General features: G+C 42.5%; 1 protein-coding gene across 1 annotated transcript; it reads right to left on the bottom strand.

Annotated features, from left to right (window-relative positions):
• Nucleotides 1-2,845: 2,845 nt before the first annotated feature.
• On the bottom strand, nucleotides 2,846-16,138 carry LOC137038474 (serine/threonine-protein kinase pim-2-like). Its single transcript, XM_067413051.1, has 6 exons — nucleotides 16,021-16,138; nucleotides 15,776-15,870; nucleotides 15,649-15,699; nucleotides 4,505-4,886; nucleotides 4,231-4,410; nucleotides 2,846-3,080 (listed from the first exon to the last, which is right to left on the bottom strand). Exons 1-6 carry the CDS (start codon nucleotides 16,136-16,138, stop codon nucleotides 3,031-3,033), a joined length of 876 nt encoding a protein of 291 aa, XP_067269152.1. The 3' UTR covers nucleotides 2,846-3,030.
• Between the last annotated feature and the right edge of the window lie 1,500 nt (nucleotides 16,139-17,638).

The following is a 17,638-nucleotide window of genomic DNA, read 5'->3' as shown; positions in this document are numbered from 1 at the left end:
TTCCGGTTATGTGGACGACGTGGTTCTGAAACTGTTGCGTGCTGGAGCGCGTTCTTCATCGCGTCACTCAGCTCGCTCTAATCCGGTGTCATGACTAATCCTGTCTGCCTATGAAATTGTGTCCGCTGGTAGAGGTTTTAAATCGCTGATCAAAAGTTGTTATACATGGTTCTGGACAAGCAATTGTTTAAAAATAAACTATGAATTCATTGCCATTCTACACACATACACACGCAAAACATGTATTTGAAATATGTAATTGATTGCTAATTATTTTGACTGATAAACTACGTTAGCAGTACAAAATCATGCCATAGTAATGTACCTATAATGTAAATAATAAAGAATATAAAAAAAACCCAGCAACAGAACAGGTGCACAAAATAAATAGATTATATACGAGATATGCTTATATATCTTATCATTAAAGACTATTTTAACTCAATTTAAACAGCAAAAATCAAAACGCGATTTTTTAAGAATTGTAATCAGGCTCTGAACAGATTACCTATTAAAATTTCTTTCAGCCAATAGAATCACTCTGCGGGTCCCGTATGTGTAATTTAACCTCTTAAACTCCGTGGACTATGTACAGGGACGGGAATGACATATATACTTTCCATTTTAAATGTCTGTGGAAGAGCTATGATGTCAAGATGATTTGAAAGCTTAGAGTCTCTACTTTCTGGAGATATGCATCACTTTGACATTTGTTTTACACAAAGTAATGTACACTAAATTACTCTGGTACCATTTCCGGCTGGATTTAGCCTACCCAAATTGAAAAGCCTCCCATACACACATACAGTGGTCAAGGTTCAAAATGTTGGTGTCATTTTACAGAAAACCCTTTAAAGTTACATAAAACACTGCTAAAAGTAATAATAATAATAATAATAGATTTTATTTATAATGCACTTTTCATTCCGAAGAATCTCAAAGTGCAACAAAGGGGGGGGGGGGGGGGGGGGGGGAATAACAACAAAAATGAATAACAAGTAAAAATATAGAATACTACAAACAATCAACCAACACAGAAAACAGAACAGAAACAGAGCTGATGGTGAACAGAAACAGAGCTGATGGTGGAAGTCTCTGTTAGCTCCGCAGCACACTGTGGTCCACTCCATGTTTCAGATTTCTCCCAGCGGCAGTGTCCCGATGACATCGCCGAGGCACGACAGCTGAAGACCAGATTATGGGTCTTCTTCATGATGATTCAAACGATGGGGATCGCTGCAGCACCATGCAGGAGGCAGAACATTCCTCCGGGCACTTCTGTGGACACACCGGGCCGGCGCAGATGTCCAAGCCGCTCCACGGTCGCAATGCAGGACGGAACAGCTGCAGAACATCCCAACATCATGCCGGACGCCGACGACGAGAGCCCGGATGACGCTAGCCCGGTGCAAACTTCAGCCACCATGCAGCCCAAGCCCAAGGGAGACCACCAGTGAGCAGCCGCGGCGAGAAACATCAAATGTCCTCCAAACCAGAACCAACCGCAGCAATTCAAACATAAACATTAGAGAAGCGGTGGAAAACGGCGAAACGACGAACAACGACCTCTCAGTGGCTGCCAGTAATCAGCAACAGTCCCAATTGTAGCTCTGACTGTTAGATTAGTCACAAACATAAGGAAATAAAATAAAATCTAAATCTAATAGTACATTAACATGATTTGTTGTGGGTGGAGAAGCGGCGAACAGACAACGCCAGCGTCCTATCCCCCACGTTGAAAAAAACAAAAAAAAAGTCATAAACATGTAAGTATATGTTGAAAGCTGTTATAACCCCCCCCCCCCCCCCCCAAATTATGTGCTTTTAGAATTTTTTATATAAATACATTTTTAAAAGTGTGTAACTCAAGCCCTGTGTGCTCTAGGACCCTGCAGACAGTTTGGGCTGCTTCCAGCATATATAATTAATTTAATGACACTGGGATATTGCATTTATATCACTATATATGGTGGTGGAGGGGGGTAGCAGGGTCGGGGGAGGGCGGAAAAGGGGGGTCATCCCTTCAGATCTATTTGAATAAATCTTGCATACAACATGACACAGACAAACTTATTTTTTCCTCTATTTTCTGGAATTTAGTGGAAATTGCCCAAACTGTCTGCAGGGTCCTAGAGCACACAGGGCCTGAGTTACACACTTTCAAAAATGAATTTATGGGGGAAAAAATCAAAAAGCGCCTACTTTTTTTTTTGGGGGGGGGGGGGGGGGGTATTACAGCTTAGACAACATATACTTCCATGTTTATGACTTTTAGCAGTGTTTTATGTAACTTTAAAGGGTTTCCTGTAAAATAACACCAACATTTTGAACCTAGACCACTGTATGTGTGTATGGGAAGCTTTTCAATTTGGGTAGGGCAAATCCAGCCGGAAATCCCAAAAGATGTCCCTGGGTGTAATTTAAACTACAGTGATAAAACACCACTCTGCCTCTTTTAATTTTCATTTCATTTTCATTTAAAACAATCTTAAACATATTAATAGCCACACAAATGTGGTTCAGGTAAAGCGTACCTTTATTATCTTCACTGCATGTATATTTATAACAAAACAAAATATAAAAAACAACGCTGCCGCTTTTTGTTTACTTTTTTTTATTAAAAAATATTTGAAATATTAATATGTGGTTCAGACAATAAGTGTGCATATATCAATGCAATAAATTAAATATGACATAAAAAAGCAACAACTGAGTCTTAAATGTCAGTTTATGTAAGATCAAATAGCCATTATAAAGGTATATGGAGCTATACAAGAAATAAAGCAAACAATCCAGTCAAACGACAAGTAAAATGACAAGTTCAAATATTCCAGCTGCTGTGAGTAAAGATCGGTCGTATATAAGGCGCTATATAAATAAAGATGACTTGTCTTGACGTTTAAAATCAAAGCAAATGTGGCTGTGATGACGGATGACTTCTTCCCAGTCTTGCAGTCTCTCGTGTTCTTGCTCAGACGTGGACAGGCTCTGAGTTCCCAGTCAGGTTGGGGTTGGACATCAGGCTTCGGCTCAAGTCTCGAGCTCAAGCCCTCCACCAAGGACAGCAAGTATGTTGTTTCCTATTCAATACAAAGATTATATGAACAAATCAACTCATGAATGATTTTTAGAGTTTATTACACTGTATATTTTCCTGTTTATTACAGTAAAGCCGCTTTGAAATGATCTGTATTGTATAAAGCACTTTATAAATGAAGGTGACTTGACTATAACAAGAACGCAACTGTGAAATAAGACAACTTATAATAATCCTACTCTGTCTGTTACACTTCCTCACACCTGCTGAAATCACTGATCGAGTGAATCTCCTGAACTTCTCCAATCTACAGTAGGTCATCTCATCCATTTATGTTGTGACATCTGCTCTAACGTCGGCCGTTTAGTTGGATCCCGGGCTAGGCACTGGCTAATCAGATCCCTGTATTCTGTACACATTTTAATAAGGAGTTAGTCATGCATCTCTGAAAACAGCATCTAAAACATGATTATTATACTGTAAAATGTTCTTTAGCTTTACTTTAAAAGTGAAGTATGTAGTTTCTGTGACACTACAAAATAAATTACAAAATAAATCATATTTTCGTCAAATCATTACATCTTCCCCAACATCACAAACACAGCTCTCGTTTAAGGTTCAACATATTAGGAATACTTTTAGCTGTGTTGCATTTGTCTTTATTAAAATGTATCTTTCTGAACGGGAGCATGACTATGATATATCATCAGCTCTGTTTTCTGTTCAGTTTTCTGTGTTGGTTGATTGTTTGTATTATTTTATATTTTTACTTGTTATTCGTTTTTTTGTTATTTTTTCCCTTTGTTGCACTTTGAGATTCTTCGGAATGAAAAGTGCATTATAAATAAAATCTATTATTTTTATTATTATTGAAGCGTGCTTTGTATCACAATGCTTTGTTCACTTTGACATGTTCGTGACCTGTTTAAGGTATAAATGCAGTGAATTTTGGCTTTCACTTCTTTAGCTAAATTTCTTTTCCCATGGCTCCGCCTGCTACATTAGCCACGCCCCAAACTCTCGCTATACGTTGAGCTATATATAAAAAATCTTACATACTTCATCTTTAACTGTTTCTGTTCAGAGCCTTTGCTTTGTGTGTGTGTGTGTGTGTGTGTGTGTGTGTGTGTGTGTGTGTGTGTGTGTGTGTGTGTGTGTGTGTGTTATCAATGTTGTCAATATGATTCACTCACTTTTGGATAAGTTGTAGTACATAAATGGAATTTTGGCTCGTCTGATATCTTTCGAATTGGCAAAAGGATGAGATACGTGCACCATAGTGTACAACAGCACTCCTAGAGCCCAGACATTTGCTGGTATGGCGTGGAAACGAGGTTCTGTTAAGACTTCAGGTGGATAGTAATACGGCAGTCCTGTAAAGAAGAAATTTGCACATTGATGAGCTTTTTTTTAAGCATTAAATAATAAGTCACTACATTCAGGTTTTCACACTCTCAAAATGCTCACCAATGTATGTTTTGCTCTCGTAGCCATCATTACTAAATAGCTGACCGCAGCCAAAGTCGATCAGCTTGAGCTCCAATGTCCTTTCATTTATGAGGAAATTCTGCGCATGAATGTCATTATGAAAAACACCATGCTCGATGCAGACCTGTACTGCCAGCAGAGCCTGTCTCATGATGAACCGTGCTGTGGGTTCATACAGGACGGGTTTACGAACAATGTAGTCCCGCAAGCTCATGCAAGGCTCGGGGAACTCCATAACAAGAGTGAATTTTCCAGGATGTTCAAACCACTCGTATAGCTGTATGATGAGCGGGCTTATGGGTTTTCGCCTCATCATCAGCAGCAGCGCCACTTCTGTAACCAGAGGTTTGGGATGCCCAGGCTAGAGAAAAATAGTAATCAGAAGGTTAGCTGAGTAAAAATCTGAAGAAAACATATCAAAGTGTAACAACAACGACTAATGAGTTTAATGTCTCGGGGAATAATTAACTCAAAAGGGATTTAATATTTAATATTCATGAATTTATGAATATGATTTGCCAGTTGTTCATTACGTATTAAAATTTTCCGATAGGGAAAATTGTTTAATTAAATACAAGTAACCCTTTATGGAATTGCTTGAAATTATCCTACTAAGTTTGTCCTGCAAATTAGTTAGACTTTTCAAATCAATTCTCAATAAGGGATTACTGCTTTACGAGCGCATAAGAAACATTAACTTTACTGATCAGGATAAGTTCAATATTTCAAATGGTCATACAGTTTACTTTACTAACATAGTAGCATAAGCAGTTAGGTAACGTTTAGATCGCAAGTTTCATTGACTTTGTGTATGTGGCAGAATAACAGATTCAACTCATTAAATGTCTTTTGAAGGTTTAATAAACACAGACTAAAAATAACATTACAATTCACACAGAAAGTACATACTAAATATGCATCAAGAGAGTAGAAGTATAGATATTAACGAAAGAATACATAAAAGAGAATAATGAATAGACTGAAGTTAGAGAGAGATAAAAGAGAGAGAGAGAGACAAAGAGAGAGGGCGAGAGAGAGACAAAGAGAGTGGGGGAGGGTAAGAAACAGCTTTCCTTCAGTTCAACCAAATACGACCTTCACGGAGTTAATTTATCCCAACGGGACAATAACACACCCTCTTTACAGCAGTAAGAAATAGAATACTTGCATTCTTTTTGGTTTCGTTTTGGCTTCTCGCTTGTGTGCATGTGTGTCTGCGTGTCCGGCGGTCCGGCGGTCCGGCGGTCCTTTCCGAGGTTGGGAGGGAAGCGGCTGTTTGCTTTAGCGATGCTTCGTGTTCTTGAAGATCGGATTGTAGAAGAGAAGATTTTTGGAAGAGATGAGGCCTGCTTGGAGGGCCTGCATTGGTGGCCTGGCTCAAGGGCCAGCCACAAAGACGTGTTGGTTCAGCCAGAGAGAGAAGAGAGAGAGGGGAGTGTAAGAGAGAAGGAGGGCATCCGAGGTCCTCCTTTTATGGTCTGGCCGTAGTCCCACCCTCCAGGGTTAGACTTAACCAATGAGAGTGTTGGGATTTCCCGGCGGGAAATTCCTCAGCAGACTTTATTGCTCTTTGTTTGAAGGTTCGACTCAGTGGGTCTCTGAGTCTTCATACTATAATTAATGCAACAAACACACACTGCATTTTCTGAATAAGTGATATACCTGGAAGTGTAAGTCGTGAAGTGAGCATTAATTTGATAGGAGACATGACATATATGAGGTTATCTGAACTAGTACTTTGTTAAGACACAGACAAAAAGATGCAAAATACCATACAGAAGAAACATTTTACAAAACAATTATGTGTTTACATATACTGTCCTGGGGTGCATGTTCATTTATAGATGGTTTGTCTATAATTTGAGGCAAAAGCTCTGTGTCTCTGTGTCAAAAGCTCTGTGGCCACATTCTTTCCGGCCATAAAAAGATCTTATCAGATGGTTTCCAGGGTGACTGAAGAATCTCCCTCTGTTGTGTTGGGGGGGAAGGTATGCTAGTGAGCACAACTTTCAAAACATATTTGTTAAATGTAACTGGCGATTGTGTGTTTGATTCGCCTGAGTCGCTACATAATCCCCCCTTTCGCTAGTTGTTGTCCCTCCTATGGACAACAACGAGCGATATCAAAGATTCAGGAAGATCAGACACACCATAGCCATGTTAGGCTCCAGTTGTTTGTGTCTCCGGAAGTTATGGTCGTTCCACGGCAGATAAGGCAGACAGTAGCCCAGTTCAGGTCTCTGTGCTTGTGCAGCAGGTGTCGAGGCAGCAGGTGCCCTGACGGTGCGTCACCTGTCATCCAGAAGTCTGTTTGTGTGGTGCAGGTGTGCTGTGGGCTTTCTGCAGCCCTGGGTGGAACCATGTTCCTCGCAATGGCCAGTCAGTCCTTTAGGTCTCCTGCCTAGGAAGATGGACTGCATCTTGACACTTTTATGTCCTATGCTGACTAGGAACTTTTCAGAGGGTGCCTCGCATTGTGGCCAGGCTGGGTGCCTTCTGGTGATCCACTTTGGTTTCTCTGTTTCAAAGTTCAAAGTCATTGGGGTTTTGAGAATCCCTTCAGAGGCGGCCTTGTGTTCGTTAAAGGCCTTCTTTCTCAAATCACATGCATGACATAGTGTGGGGCTTGGCAGTATTGCCTACAAGGTGACTAACTGGTGTTGGAGGAGAAGGTTCTTGAAGCTGGTGTAAGGTTAGGCAGAGGGCTTGGGCTCCTCCCCCCCTTTGCGTTTGTGTGCAGGGCTGGAGGAGCTTGCGCTGCTGATGTGAAGTTCAGGAGAGTACGTCTTTCTTTTGAGGTTTCATTTGCAGTTGGTGATCAGCAGTCCAGGTTGCTCTCTCAGTGCGATGCCCGAGGTTGGACCCGGTGTGATGATGTCTGGTGGTGGCTGGCCTCTGATTGTCTGGAGGCACAGGAGCATGATCACGGCCGCGTTTCTTAGGCATTTCCAGATCTGTTGCATGGCCTCAGTAGTGAAGTGGATGCCTCTGTCTGAGTTGATTCTCAGTGGCAATCTTGACAGGAAAAAGATGTGATTCATCAGGTGGTATGCCGTGGTCTGGGCGGTGTCGTTGGGTGCTGGTTGACACTCCACCCACTTGGTAAACTGGCACACCACTGTGAGAAAGTACTTTTTGCCTTTTGTGGACCTGGGCAGGGGTTCTACCCGGTCGATTTGTAGGTTTGACCATGGGAACGTGGTTCCTCTGTGTTGCAGTGGGGCTCTGTGGTTCGGGTTTGCTGGTTGGAACCGGCAGCGAACTAGCCATTCTCTAACATACTCTGCCGCATCTTGATGCATCCCAGGCCCATATGCCACCTGTTTCAGTGTGTCATACGTGGCTCTGGTGCCGTGGTGTCCAGCACATGGTGTGTTGTGGGCGTACATTAGCATCACCCCCCTTTGCGACCGTGGCACTACAAGCTGTGGCGCTGTGTTGCCATCGGGTGCACACCAGAGAATTTTGTCCATAATACGCATCATGTGTCTGGAGTTATGTAGATGCTTGTGGCTAGAGTCATCAATGAGCTCAGAGTCAGTGATAGGGTGGTTGGAGGGGTCTGAGAGGTGGTCAAGAATTGTCTTTATTGCAGTGTCAGAGGTTTGCATATCCGCAATATCGTTGTTGGAAATTTGCGGAGTTAGCGATAGCAGCTGCAAGGCCGGCATTGTAGCCGGTGTCGATCGCTTGCTGTGGGTTAGTACTGCAACAATGGGGCTGGATGTGGGGTTCGGGGGTGCCCACATGTCGCCGTGTGTTGTGTTTTTACTGATTGCATTGCACAGTGGTAGACTTTTGGTTGAGTTGTCTGCCCACAGTGCAGGGATACTGTTCGTTGTGATAATGTCATTCAGCTGTAGGTCATTCATGACCTGGGGGCAGACGGCATCAGAGTCTTTGGATAGCTGAAATGTGCAAAGTAGCGAACTTGAACTTGGCTTTGGGGCTGAGGCTGTGTTGTCACAGTGTGCTGCAGGGGGTCCCGTGGCCTTTGTGACCTGACAGTCTTGCTCAGACGGTGTGTGTGTCTGAAGGGGCAGAGGGTCACGCACCTGAGCCCAGACTTTCAGCTGTTTGAAGTCCAGTACGGGTTCGAAGCGGTCCAGCAGGTCTTTTCCGATGAGAAACGGATAAGTGTTCATAGGGGAGATATAGACTGGGTGTATCAGCCTCATAGGTCCAATTGTCAGGTGGATGGAAGCTACGTGTTTGAGCTGGATGTCGTTTTGGCTATACGACTGCACATTTAGCTTACAAGTGTGAAGGTTAAGGGTGCGATTTTTCCTCTGTGCTTCAAATCTGAGTCTTTCAAACAGTTGGGCGGATATAAGCGTGAGGTCGGAGCCAGTGTCCACTAGGGCTTCGAGCTTAAATGCCCTTTCCATAGTGATAGTCAGATAGAGTTTTCGAGCCATCCCCTTCTCGATTAGGTTTCCCAGGAGTCTTGGTGTGGGGACCTGTGTGTTGCTTGATAAGCCGTCTGGATATGTGTCAAGTGTCTCATTATGCGTGCAAACAATCAAAACAGCGCTTTTTGGTACATTGGGCTGCGCCATGATACTGTCTTGATTAGAGGCTGTTGCTGTCAGCTGTCGTGTGGGTGTGCTGCTGACATGTGGGGGTGCAACAGTTAGTACACTAGTCCGTGGTTGGGGAACAGTGTTCAGGATGGATGATTCAGTTGCAGGAAGGGCGGGAAGGTTGATTTCAGGTATCATGTCTAGTCGTGCTGTACCTGGTCCGTCCTTCTTGTCTTCCTTGTGAGGTTTCTGTCGGAGGAGCTCTTTTAGGATCTTTATGAGCTCTGTAACTTCAGAAGCAGCTACACTTTCTTTGCCAGACGTGGGTTCAGGTCTGGGCCTACCATTGTCCCGTCGAGAGTGGCCTCTTCGCTGGCTTTTTGGGCGAGGCGGGTCCCAGGATCCTTCAGAGCGATCGCTCTGGTACCGTGGACGGTCGCCATTATGACCACGCTGCCCTCTGCTGGCTTGGAGTGGTGTGGACTCTCTGTTGACGGGTCGGTAACTGTGGTTCTGTTTGGCGCCCTCTAGGGTTAGCTCTGGGTGGTGCACAGAGACAGGGCAGATGGTGGGCTGTTTTACAGTCTTTTCAGAAATGGTTTTCTGTTTGACGTAAGCTTTGTGAGCCAAGTCTCTTAACTGTTGTGTGCCCATGCTGCGCGGGCACGCCAGCACCCCCAGGTGGTAACTGATGGTAGGGTGCAGGTTTCGGAGGAAAAGAGTTTTGAAGTTGATGTCCTCCTCCATGCCTGGGTCGTTACGTGCCCCGAAGTAGGCACGTCGCAGTCTGTTATAAAAGTTCTGTGAGGTCTCACGTCGAGCTTGCTTGAGGTCCATGGCAGTGATGAACCCCTGGTCTGACTCGGGGTCGGAGTACTCACGAATTAGAGCTTGTCGTAGATGCCAGTAGTCCGCTTTGATGGCCTCTGGTTGTCGATCCAGAAAGCTGCGTACGTCACGATTAGACGTGGCCCTGAGCAGGTACAGTCTGTCCCAGTTGTTCGCGTGAGCGACAGTTTGCAAATAAAAGTCTATGTCTTTTAAGTATGCGTGGACGTCGTGTCCTCCTGCCGGGTCTGGGCTGAAGGTAGGAATATTTCTGGCCAGCTTGTCAAGGTTCTTTGAAGCTTCGTGGCTGTTGACCTTGACTTCCTGGAAGGGCGTCCTTTCCTTTGCTGCTGACGGGGATTCGTGGAGACTGGCGGGTGCTCTTTTAAACAGGGGGCTGTCGCCCCCCCTCGTAGCTCTTGCTTCGTGGCTAAAATGTGCGGAGTAACTGGTCAGGGGAAACTGTGTGTTGTGTGTTTCCCCCTTCCGGTAACGTTGCACTATATATGATTGTCTCAGTTCTCTTTGCACCATGTCAAGTTCATCTTTGAGCTCGTGTCTTTGCTGGATGAGCTCGTCGATCTCGGCTTGTGCCGACTGCAAATGTTTTGCATAGACTTTAGCTTTAATGTCTCTGTCTTTAAGTTCATCATGGGCTCTTTCCAGGAGGGATTCGCCACGCCGAAGCTTTTCGTCGAGGTGTTTCCTGGCGTCTTTCTCTGACTGTATTCGTCGGTCGGTGTCACGACGGAGCTCCTTCAGGGTCTTTTGAAGTCTTTCTATTTCTTTTCTTTGTTCTTTGTCTGTTTCGTCGTCTTTCTCTGTGTCTAGAAGCTGATCTAGACGAAGCTGGGTGAGGGCTTGGTCTCTCCGGGCCTCCTTGGCTTGAAGCTTTAGCGTTGCTGCCTCCTGTTCCAGGTTGTCGTAGCTCCCTTCGCTTAGACGTGCCTGTGCGATGAGGACGTGGGCGAGGCTTCCGAGGATCTTGGCCACTTCCTTGTTGGAGTAGCTGTGCGTGGGGTCGTGTGTCATCAGCTGGTCTAGCTCGGTGTCCAGTTGCTCCTCGCTCGGCTGCCCCAGACTTCCTTGACTGGTGGCCGTTAGCGCTTCCAGCCATGTCGTTAGGCGATCCCACGGGACGGCGGAACTGGGTGCACGGAACATTACTGCGGACGAAAGAAACACAGCACACACACACACACAGAGAGAGAGCCAATGCAAGCTTGTTCTAAGCTAACGAGCTATCGTACGGATAGCTGGGAATTTTGGCTAACTGATCTAGACAGTTAGATAATTAGACAATTCAGACAATTAGGTGGGCGGTAGCCCTGGGGGGTCACTTGGTGAACTGCTGCTCGGTCGTCCCGGGACTATTTAATTCTCCTTGGGGTCTCTTGGTGAACTGAAAGAAACACAATCGTGATAGTCCAACAGTGAGGATAGGAAAGAGCACAGTGGAAACAAACACAAGATGAATTGGTCTGTAATGAAAGGAATGTCAGCGTGCGCGCCGGGAGTGTTAGGGAAAACTAATAGGCTTAATGCTCAAGATATACTAAAATTCGGCTTGTACTATGGGTTATCCCATTTAGCTCATCCGGGGTGAATTGAGGTCGCTCAAGTGGAAACCCAGCGGTGTGGTTGGCCTTTCAAACGCTTCCAAACACCCACTGCCGTGTCCCCGGTCCCCTGCCACTCTGTGTCGCGTTGCGCCCACTCAAACAGCTTATGACTTTAAACACAACCCGACACACCAGTCCATCAACCGCCAGCCCGCGCAGCAAAATCGGAACGTCCCCAGAACCCTCTTTTTCAAGAGTGGCCCCGCTCAGGCCCCGGTTTAGGGATTAGTCCCAGAGATTGCCTTGCGTGCGTGAGCTGAACTGGTTGACTTCTTTGGAGTGTCGAATTGCTGATGTCGCCACTGCGTGCCACAGCCGCGGACAGAGATACAAGAAACCGAGACTCACACACAGCCGGTGCCGGTTACGTCGGTCAGGCCACCCCCCCTCCGGAGACCAGCCTGTGACGATTCTCAATGCACCTCGGACGCGTGAGCCCTACAATGGATACACAAAGAGGGTAAACAGGTGGAATTAAAATGAATTAAAAGCTCCCCTGTTCACCGGACCAAAGGCCTTTTGATTGTAGGTGAGAAGGAAGTGGAAGTTTAAATATCAAGAGCAATTTAGCAAAAAGGCAAAAGTTTCTGTCAAGTAGTGATAAAACAAAAAGCCCCTTTTGATACTGTTTGTAATTACCAGACTGAGCTTTATTCCCACTGGTAGGGGAAAAGAAAAACTTTTGCAGAGAGGAAAAAAAAATAAAAAAAAAAATAATAATAATAATAATTAAAAAAAAATAAAATAAATAATAATAATAATTTTTAATAAAAAAATTAATTAAAATTAAAAATTAAAATTGAAAATTGAAAATTAAAAATAAAAATAAAATTATAAATAAAAATAAAAAAAAAAAAAAAAAAAATTAGAAGCTCAACTTAATTCAAATTAAATTCAAAGCAAGTTTAAATGAAATTTAAATAAGCCTGTAAGGAAAAATCAAATAAAAGAAAGCCAATCAAAAATCTTATCCTATAACGATTAATCTCTAAGTGGGAGTTATCCAAATAACAGAATTAATCAGACAGGGAGTAGGGATTTAGTGTTGTGCTGACTTAACAGGGTATAACCACACGGTGGCGTCCTTCCTTCCAATTGGACTGTGTGACTTAAACCTAATTTCACTTTGAGTTAGAGGAAGTTATGTTTCTTTTTAAACTTCAAATTCGAATAAGGGTGTTTAATCAGCGAGAAAGGAGATTTGGTTGTTGCTAGAAAAATTGTATAAATGAAACTGTGTACAACAGTAAGCAATAAACAATTTATAGGCTCAAACTTATTTTGTTAAGGCAGAATCACATAACGGAGAGTGAAACTATCCGAATTTATCCACACGATGGCGCTATTGCGCCCGCCCTAGACTAGAGTTAGTTAGGCGGAAATGCTCACCAGATGGCTTTGTCTGGTTCTAGAGTCGCCCTCTGGCGGTTTGCAAGCGGCGTTGCAATTCTTGAGTCGCCCTCTGGCGGTTTGCAAGCGGCGTTGCAATTTCTTGAGTCGCCCTCTGGCGGTTTGCAAGCGGCGTTGCAATTTCTGAGTCGCCCTGGCGTTTTGCACTTTACTGGCTTTTGCAGATCATTTAAAAATGACTGCACTTTATGTGCACGAGCAACGAAACGGGTGACAAACAGGAATTTATCTTCTGCCTATTCACGCATTTTACATGGACTCCAATAGACATTTATCAATATGGCTGACGGTTTTCAGCATCTCTGATTCAAATGTTTTAGGTCTCAGGTCTTTGGTTAGCTAAGCCAGACTTAAACCAGGAGTTATCGTTTATCTTAACGATATAATAATTATTCTGAGGCCCCTTATATTGTACAGGAGAGTCTCGTCCTGTCCCAATCTTCCGCACAGATAGAAACTTTTTGTAGTTCAGATCAAGCGGGATAACGCAACGTACGTGTCTACAGACATCATCAAAATCTCATTATTTTGATGGAACACATAATATATTGCTCGAGTCAAATGTATGGGTTTCCTACAATACATTTGTTTGGAAATCACGCGGATAAAACCTATTGCGCCTACGGCTGCAGGGGGTTTCGGAGATCACGCGGATTTTCGTACCGTTCATATTTTTATTAATATAATCCGGCTACTTCAACATTTCTCAGCATCTGTTTATGCTTGGGTTCGCCTTGCGCGTACCGTTCAATTCACAAAACAACACCAAAACAAAACGAAACAAAAACGCGCGTGCAGGTTATTAATACCTCAAAAATACACAATGAATAGAATATGAATATCATTCACACATACACAAACGTTTGAAACTTGCCCGCATTCTCCACCATATAATATGTAACAACAACGACTAATGAGTTTAATGTCTCGGGGAATAATTAACTCAAAAGGGATTTAATATTTAATATTCATGAATTTATGAATATGATTTGCCAGTTGTTCATTACGTATTAAAATTTTCCGATAGGGAAAATTGTTTAATTAAATACAAGTAACCCTTTATGGAATTGCTTGAAATTATCCTACTAAGTTTGTCCTGCAAATTAGTTAGACTTTTCAAATCAATTCTCAATAAGGGATTACTGCTTTACGAGCGCATAAGAAACATTAACTTTACTGATCAGGATAAGTTCAATATTTCAAATGGTCATACAGTTTACTTTACTAACATAGTAGCATAAGCAGTTAGGTAACGTTTAGATCGCAAGTTTCATTGACTTTGTGTATGTGGCAGAATAACAGATTCAACTCATTAAATGTCTTTTGAAGGTTTAATAAACACAGACTAAAAATAACATTACAATTCACACAGAAAGTACATACTAAATATGCATCAAGAGAGTAGAAGTATAGATATTAACGAAAGAATACATAAAAGAGAATAATGAATAGACTGAAGTTAGAGAGAGATAAAAGAGAGAGAGAGAGACAAAGAGAGAGGGCGAGAGAGAGACAAAGAGAGTGGGGGAGGGTAAGAAACAGCTTTCCTTCAGTTCAACCAAATACGACCTTCACGGAGTTAATTTATCCCAACGGGAGAATAACACACCCTCTTTACAGCAGTAAGAAATAGAATACTTGCATTCTTTTTGGTTTCGTTTTGGCTTCTCGCTTGTGTGCATGTGTGTCTGCGTGTCCGGCGGTCCGGCGGTCCGGCGGTCCTTTCCGAGGTTGGGAGGGAAGCGGCTGTTTGCTTTAGCGATGCTTCGTGTTCTTGAAGATCGGATTGTAGAAGAGAAGATTTTTGGAAGAGATGAGGCCTGCTTGGAGGGCCTGCATTGGTGGCCTGGCTCAAGGGCCAGCCACAAAGACGTGTTGGTTCAGCCAGAGAGAGAAGAGAGAGAGGGGAGTGTAAGAGAGAAGGAGGGCATCCGAGGTCCTCCTTTTATGGTCTGGCCGTAGTCCCACCCTCCAGGGTTAGACTTAACCAATGAGAGTGTTGGGATTTCCCGGCGGGAAATTCCTCAGCAGACTTTATTGCTCTTTGTTTGAAGGTTCGACTCAGTGGGTCTCTGAGTCTTCATACTATAATTAATGCAACAAACACACACTGCATTTTCTGAATAAGTGATATACCTGGAAGTGTAAGTCGTGAAGTGAGCATTAATTTGATAGGAGACATGACATATATGAGGTTATCTGAACTAGTACTTTGTTAAGACACAGACAAAAAGATGCAAAATACCATACAGAAGAAACATTTTACAAAACAATTATGTGTTTACATATACTGTCCTGGGGTGCATGTTCATTTATAGATGGTTTGTCTATAATTTGAGGCAAAAGCTCTGTGTCTCTGTGTCAAAAGCTCTGTGGCCACATTCTTTCCGGCCATAAAAAGATCTTATCAGATGGTTTCCAGGGTGACTGAAGAATCTCCCTCTGTTGTGTTGGGGGGGAAGGTATGCTAGTGAGCACAACTTTCAAAACATATTTGTTAAATGTAACTGGCGATTGTGTGTTTGATTCGCCTGAGTCGCTACAAAAGTATCTTTGAAAGTCCTTTTTTTAAAAGTATATTTTAAGATCCGTTCAAAAGAGCCCTTTCAGCTCAAAGTTATTTGGTGCCTCTAGGCTTATTTGTCAATCACATTTACACTTAATGCTTTCTACGGGTTTATTAACTACAGTAATCTGCACTGAAACGACTAAATACATATTCAGGTTTTGGCCAACTTACAATATAAAGATAACGATTGTTTTCAATCTTGCTTAACTGCTTGATGGCAACCTGCAACAAAAAAGAAAGTTAGTTTTAAATGTTTTGATGCATTCAAGAGCAAAATGAACAATTCAGTCAGATTTACCTTTTTGCCATCAGATTTGCGTGTTCCCTTGTACACGCTGCCAAATCCTCCGGATCCAAGCATCTCTCCCACATTATAGAGAGACTCAAAAGACTCTGAAAAACAAACAGAAAAATATGAAATGTATGACCTAAAAATTTTTTTTAAAAATATTTCCTCAAAAGCCATGAGCATTATTTTCAGTGAAAAACAAGATGACAATACTGTTTAAAATGATGTTGGAGAAATAATGATCAGCGATTTACCATCATTTGGCTTGACGGCGGAGTGATCTGACGCAGATGATGATGGCTCAGGATCAGGGGAAAAAGGCTCCACAACATCCACAGCACTACTGAGACAGCAGCAGACAGGACTCTTCATAGCCTTCCATACCCTCTTGAAGAAAGAACGAATTCTTTTCCATTTCCCACATCCTGGAGGATTTTCTGAAATTAAGATTTTCATTTGAATGACGTCAAATTAAGCAACGATATAATGACATGACTTACATTTTACTTTTAAATTCTCATCTGTAATGTTATAAATCCAAAGTAATGGAAATACTTCCAAGCTATCCTCCTGACTTCTAGATAATGCCTGCATAAATGTCCCAAAATCTTATTTTGCAAATATTAGTGGTCACAATATAGTTATTTTTCTTGCTTTATCTGATCTTTTTGGATTCATTTGACCAAATCAGTTCTGGTAATGGCAAATATAATATATTTATGTTATATTAAATACAATATATTTAAATAAACGTTAATTTTTAAATGCATAGCTGTGTGTTATTTATGCCATAACCGACTCTGTAATATGACAGCCAGTTTGACAATGTTCTGTGTATTTGACAATTCAAAAGCAAAAAGTCTTGAAATAGAATTCTACTCTGGATTGTTTGCCGTCTGAGAAGCGGCTTTCTGTGCGCATGTTTCGGGTGTGTGTCAGACAGCACAAGTACCACTGAGTTCATGGCTTACTGAGAATTCGATTTTGAATGTTCTCTGAATTTTCTGAAAATGTTAGACGAATGTCCAATTAAAATATTTCTAAAAAAAAATTTTTTTTAATTCAGCGAAGTTGTGCTGAGCAACAGTAAATGTGAACAGACATTACCATGATAAAAACTTGAAGCAGTTATGCATGAATTATCAAAATCTCTGTCTGTACACTTTACACTGGCCAGCCTTATTTTAGTCTCACCTGTTGAGGTCTTGTTCAGGGGAGAAGCCTCCATGGCACCCTGAACATTTCGGGCATTAGAAGTCCCCGTTGGCTCGACAGGAACTGGACTTGGCAGCGGAGGGCACGACCAATCAAAGCTGTCAGACCTGCCCTGTTCGCTTCGGCTGTCCAATCCATCGCCACTCCACCTCCAAATGACGTTGAATGAGCCTCTGCTGCTCAGGGACAAGGATGACATGATGCCCAGCGAAGAATCTGTGGAAGCAGTTCTTCTGGATCCGAAATGGCCTGAGTCGGGAAAATTTCAGACATCAAATCAGCCATTGAAAGCAGAAAATAGAAACGGAGCCATAACTTCTTTATTAAAAGCCTATTCTTACCAATGCAGGAGCATTTAGATGAAGATGAAGATGAGGAGAATGGATGTTCATCATCATCTGAGCTCTGTTGGCTGCCGCTCTGCAGCGTCCTGTCAGCCTGACCTGTGGACACAGAAACAGAAAACTCAGACAGAGACAGAGGTGCTAAATGTCTACAACTGAATTCTCACTGGTAAAAAGGCCATTATGACTAGTAACACTGAGAACAATTTAAGATTGCTAATATTAAAATTGCTAATTTAATCTTAAATACTATCTTTCTTAAAAAAACGTTTAACAGATTATTTAAGTTAACAGTTTAACTAATCTGTCATGT

This window comes from Pseudorasbora parva, chromosome 13 (genome assembly GCF_024679245.1).
Source record: "Pseudorasbora parva isolate DD20220531a chromosome 13, ASM2467924v1, whole genome shotgun sequence".
Taxonomy (NCBI): domain Eukaryota; kingdom Metazoa; phylum Chordata; class Actinopteri; order Cypriniformes; family Gobionidae; genus Pseudorasbora; species Pseudorasbora parva.
Note: the sequence above shows the minus strand (reverse complement) of the source record. Positions and strands in the feature narration are given on the sequence as shown.

Excerpts from the sequence above, each read along its gene's own strand:
- LOC137038474 (XM_067413051.1), bottom strand. The coding sequence starts at position 16,138 with ATGAAGAGTCCTGTCTGCTGCTGTCTCAGTAGTGCTGTGGATGTTGTG. Across the intron at positions 15,871-16,020 it reads CGCCGTCAAGCCAAATGATG|AGTCTTTTGAGTCTCTCTAT; the intron begins GTAAATCGCTGA and ends TTTGTTTTTCAG. Across the intron at positions 3,081-4,230 it reads GTACTACAACTTATCCAAAA|GAAACAACATACTTGCTGTC; the intron begins GTGAGTGAATCA and ends TGTATTGAATAG.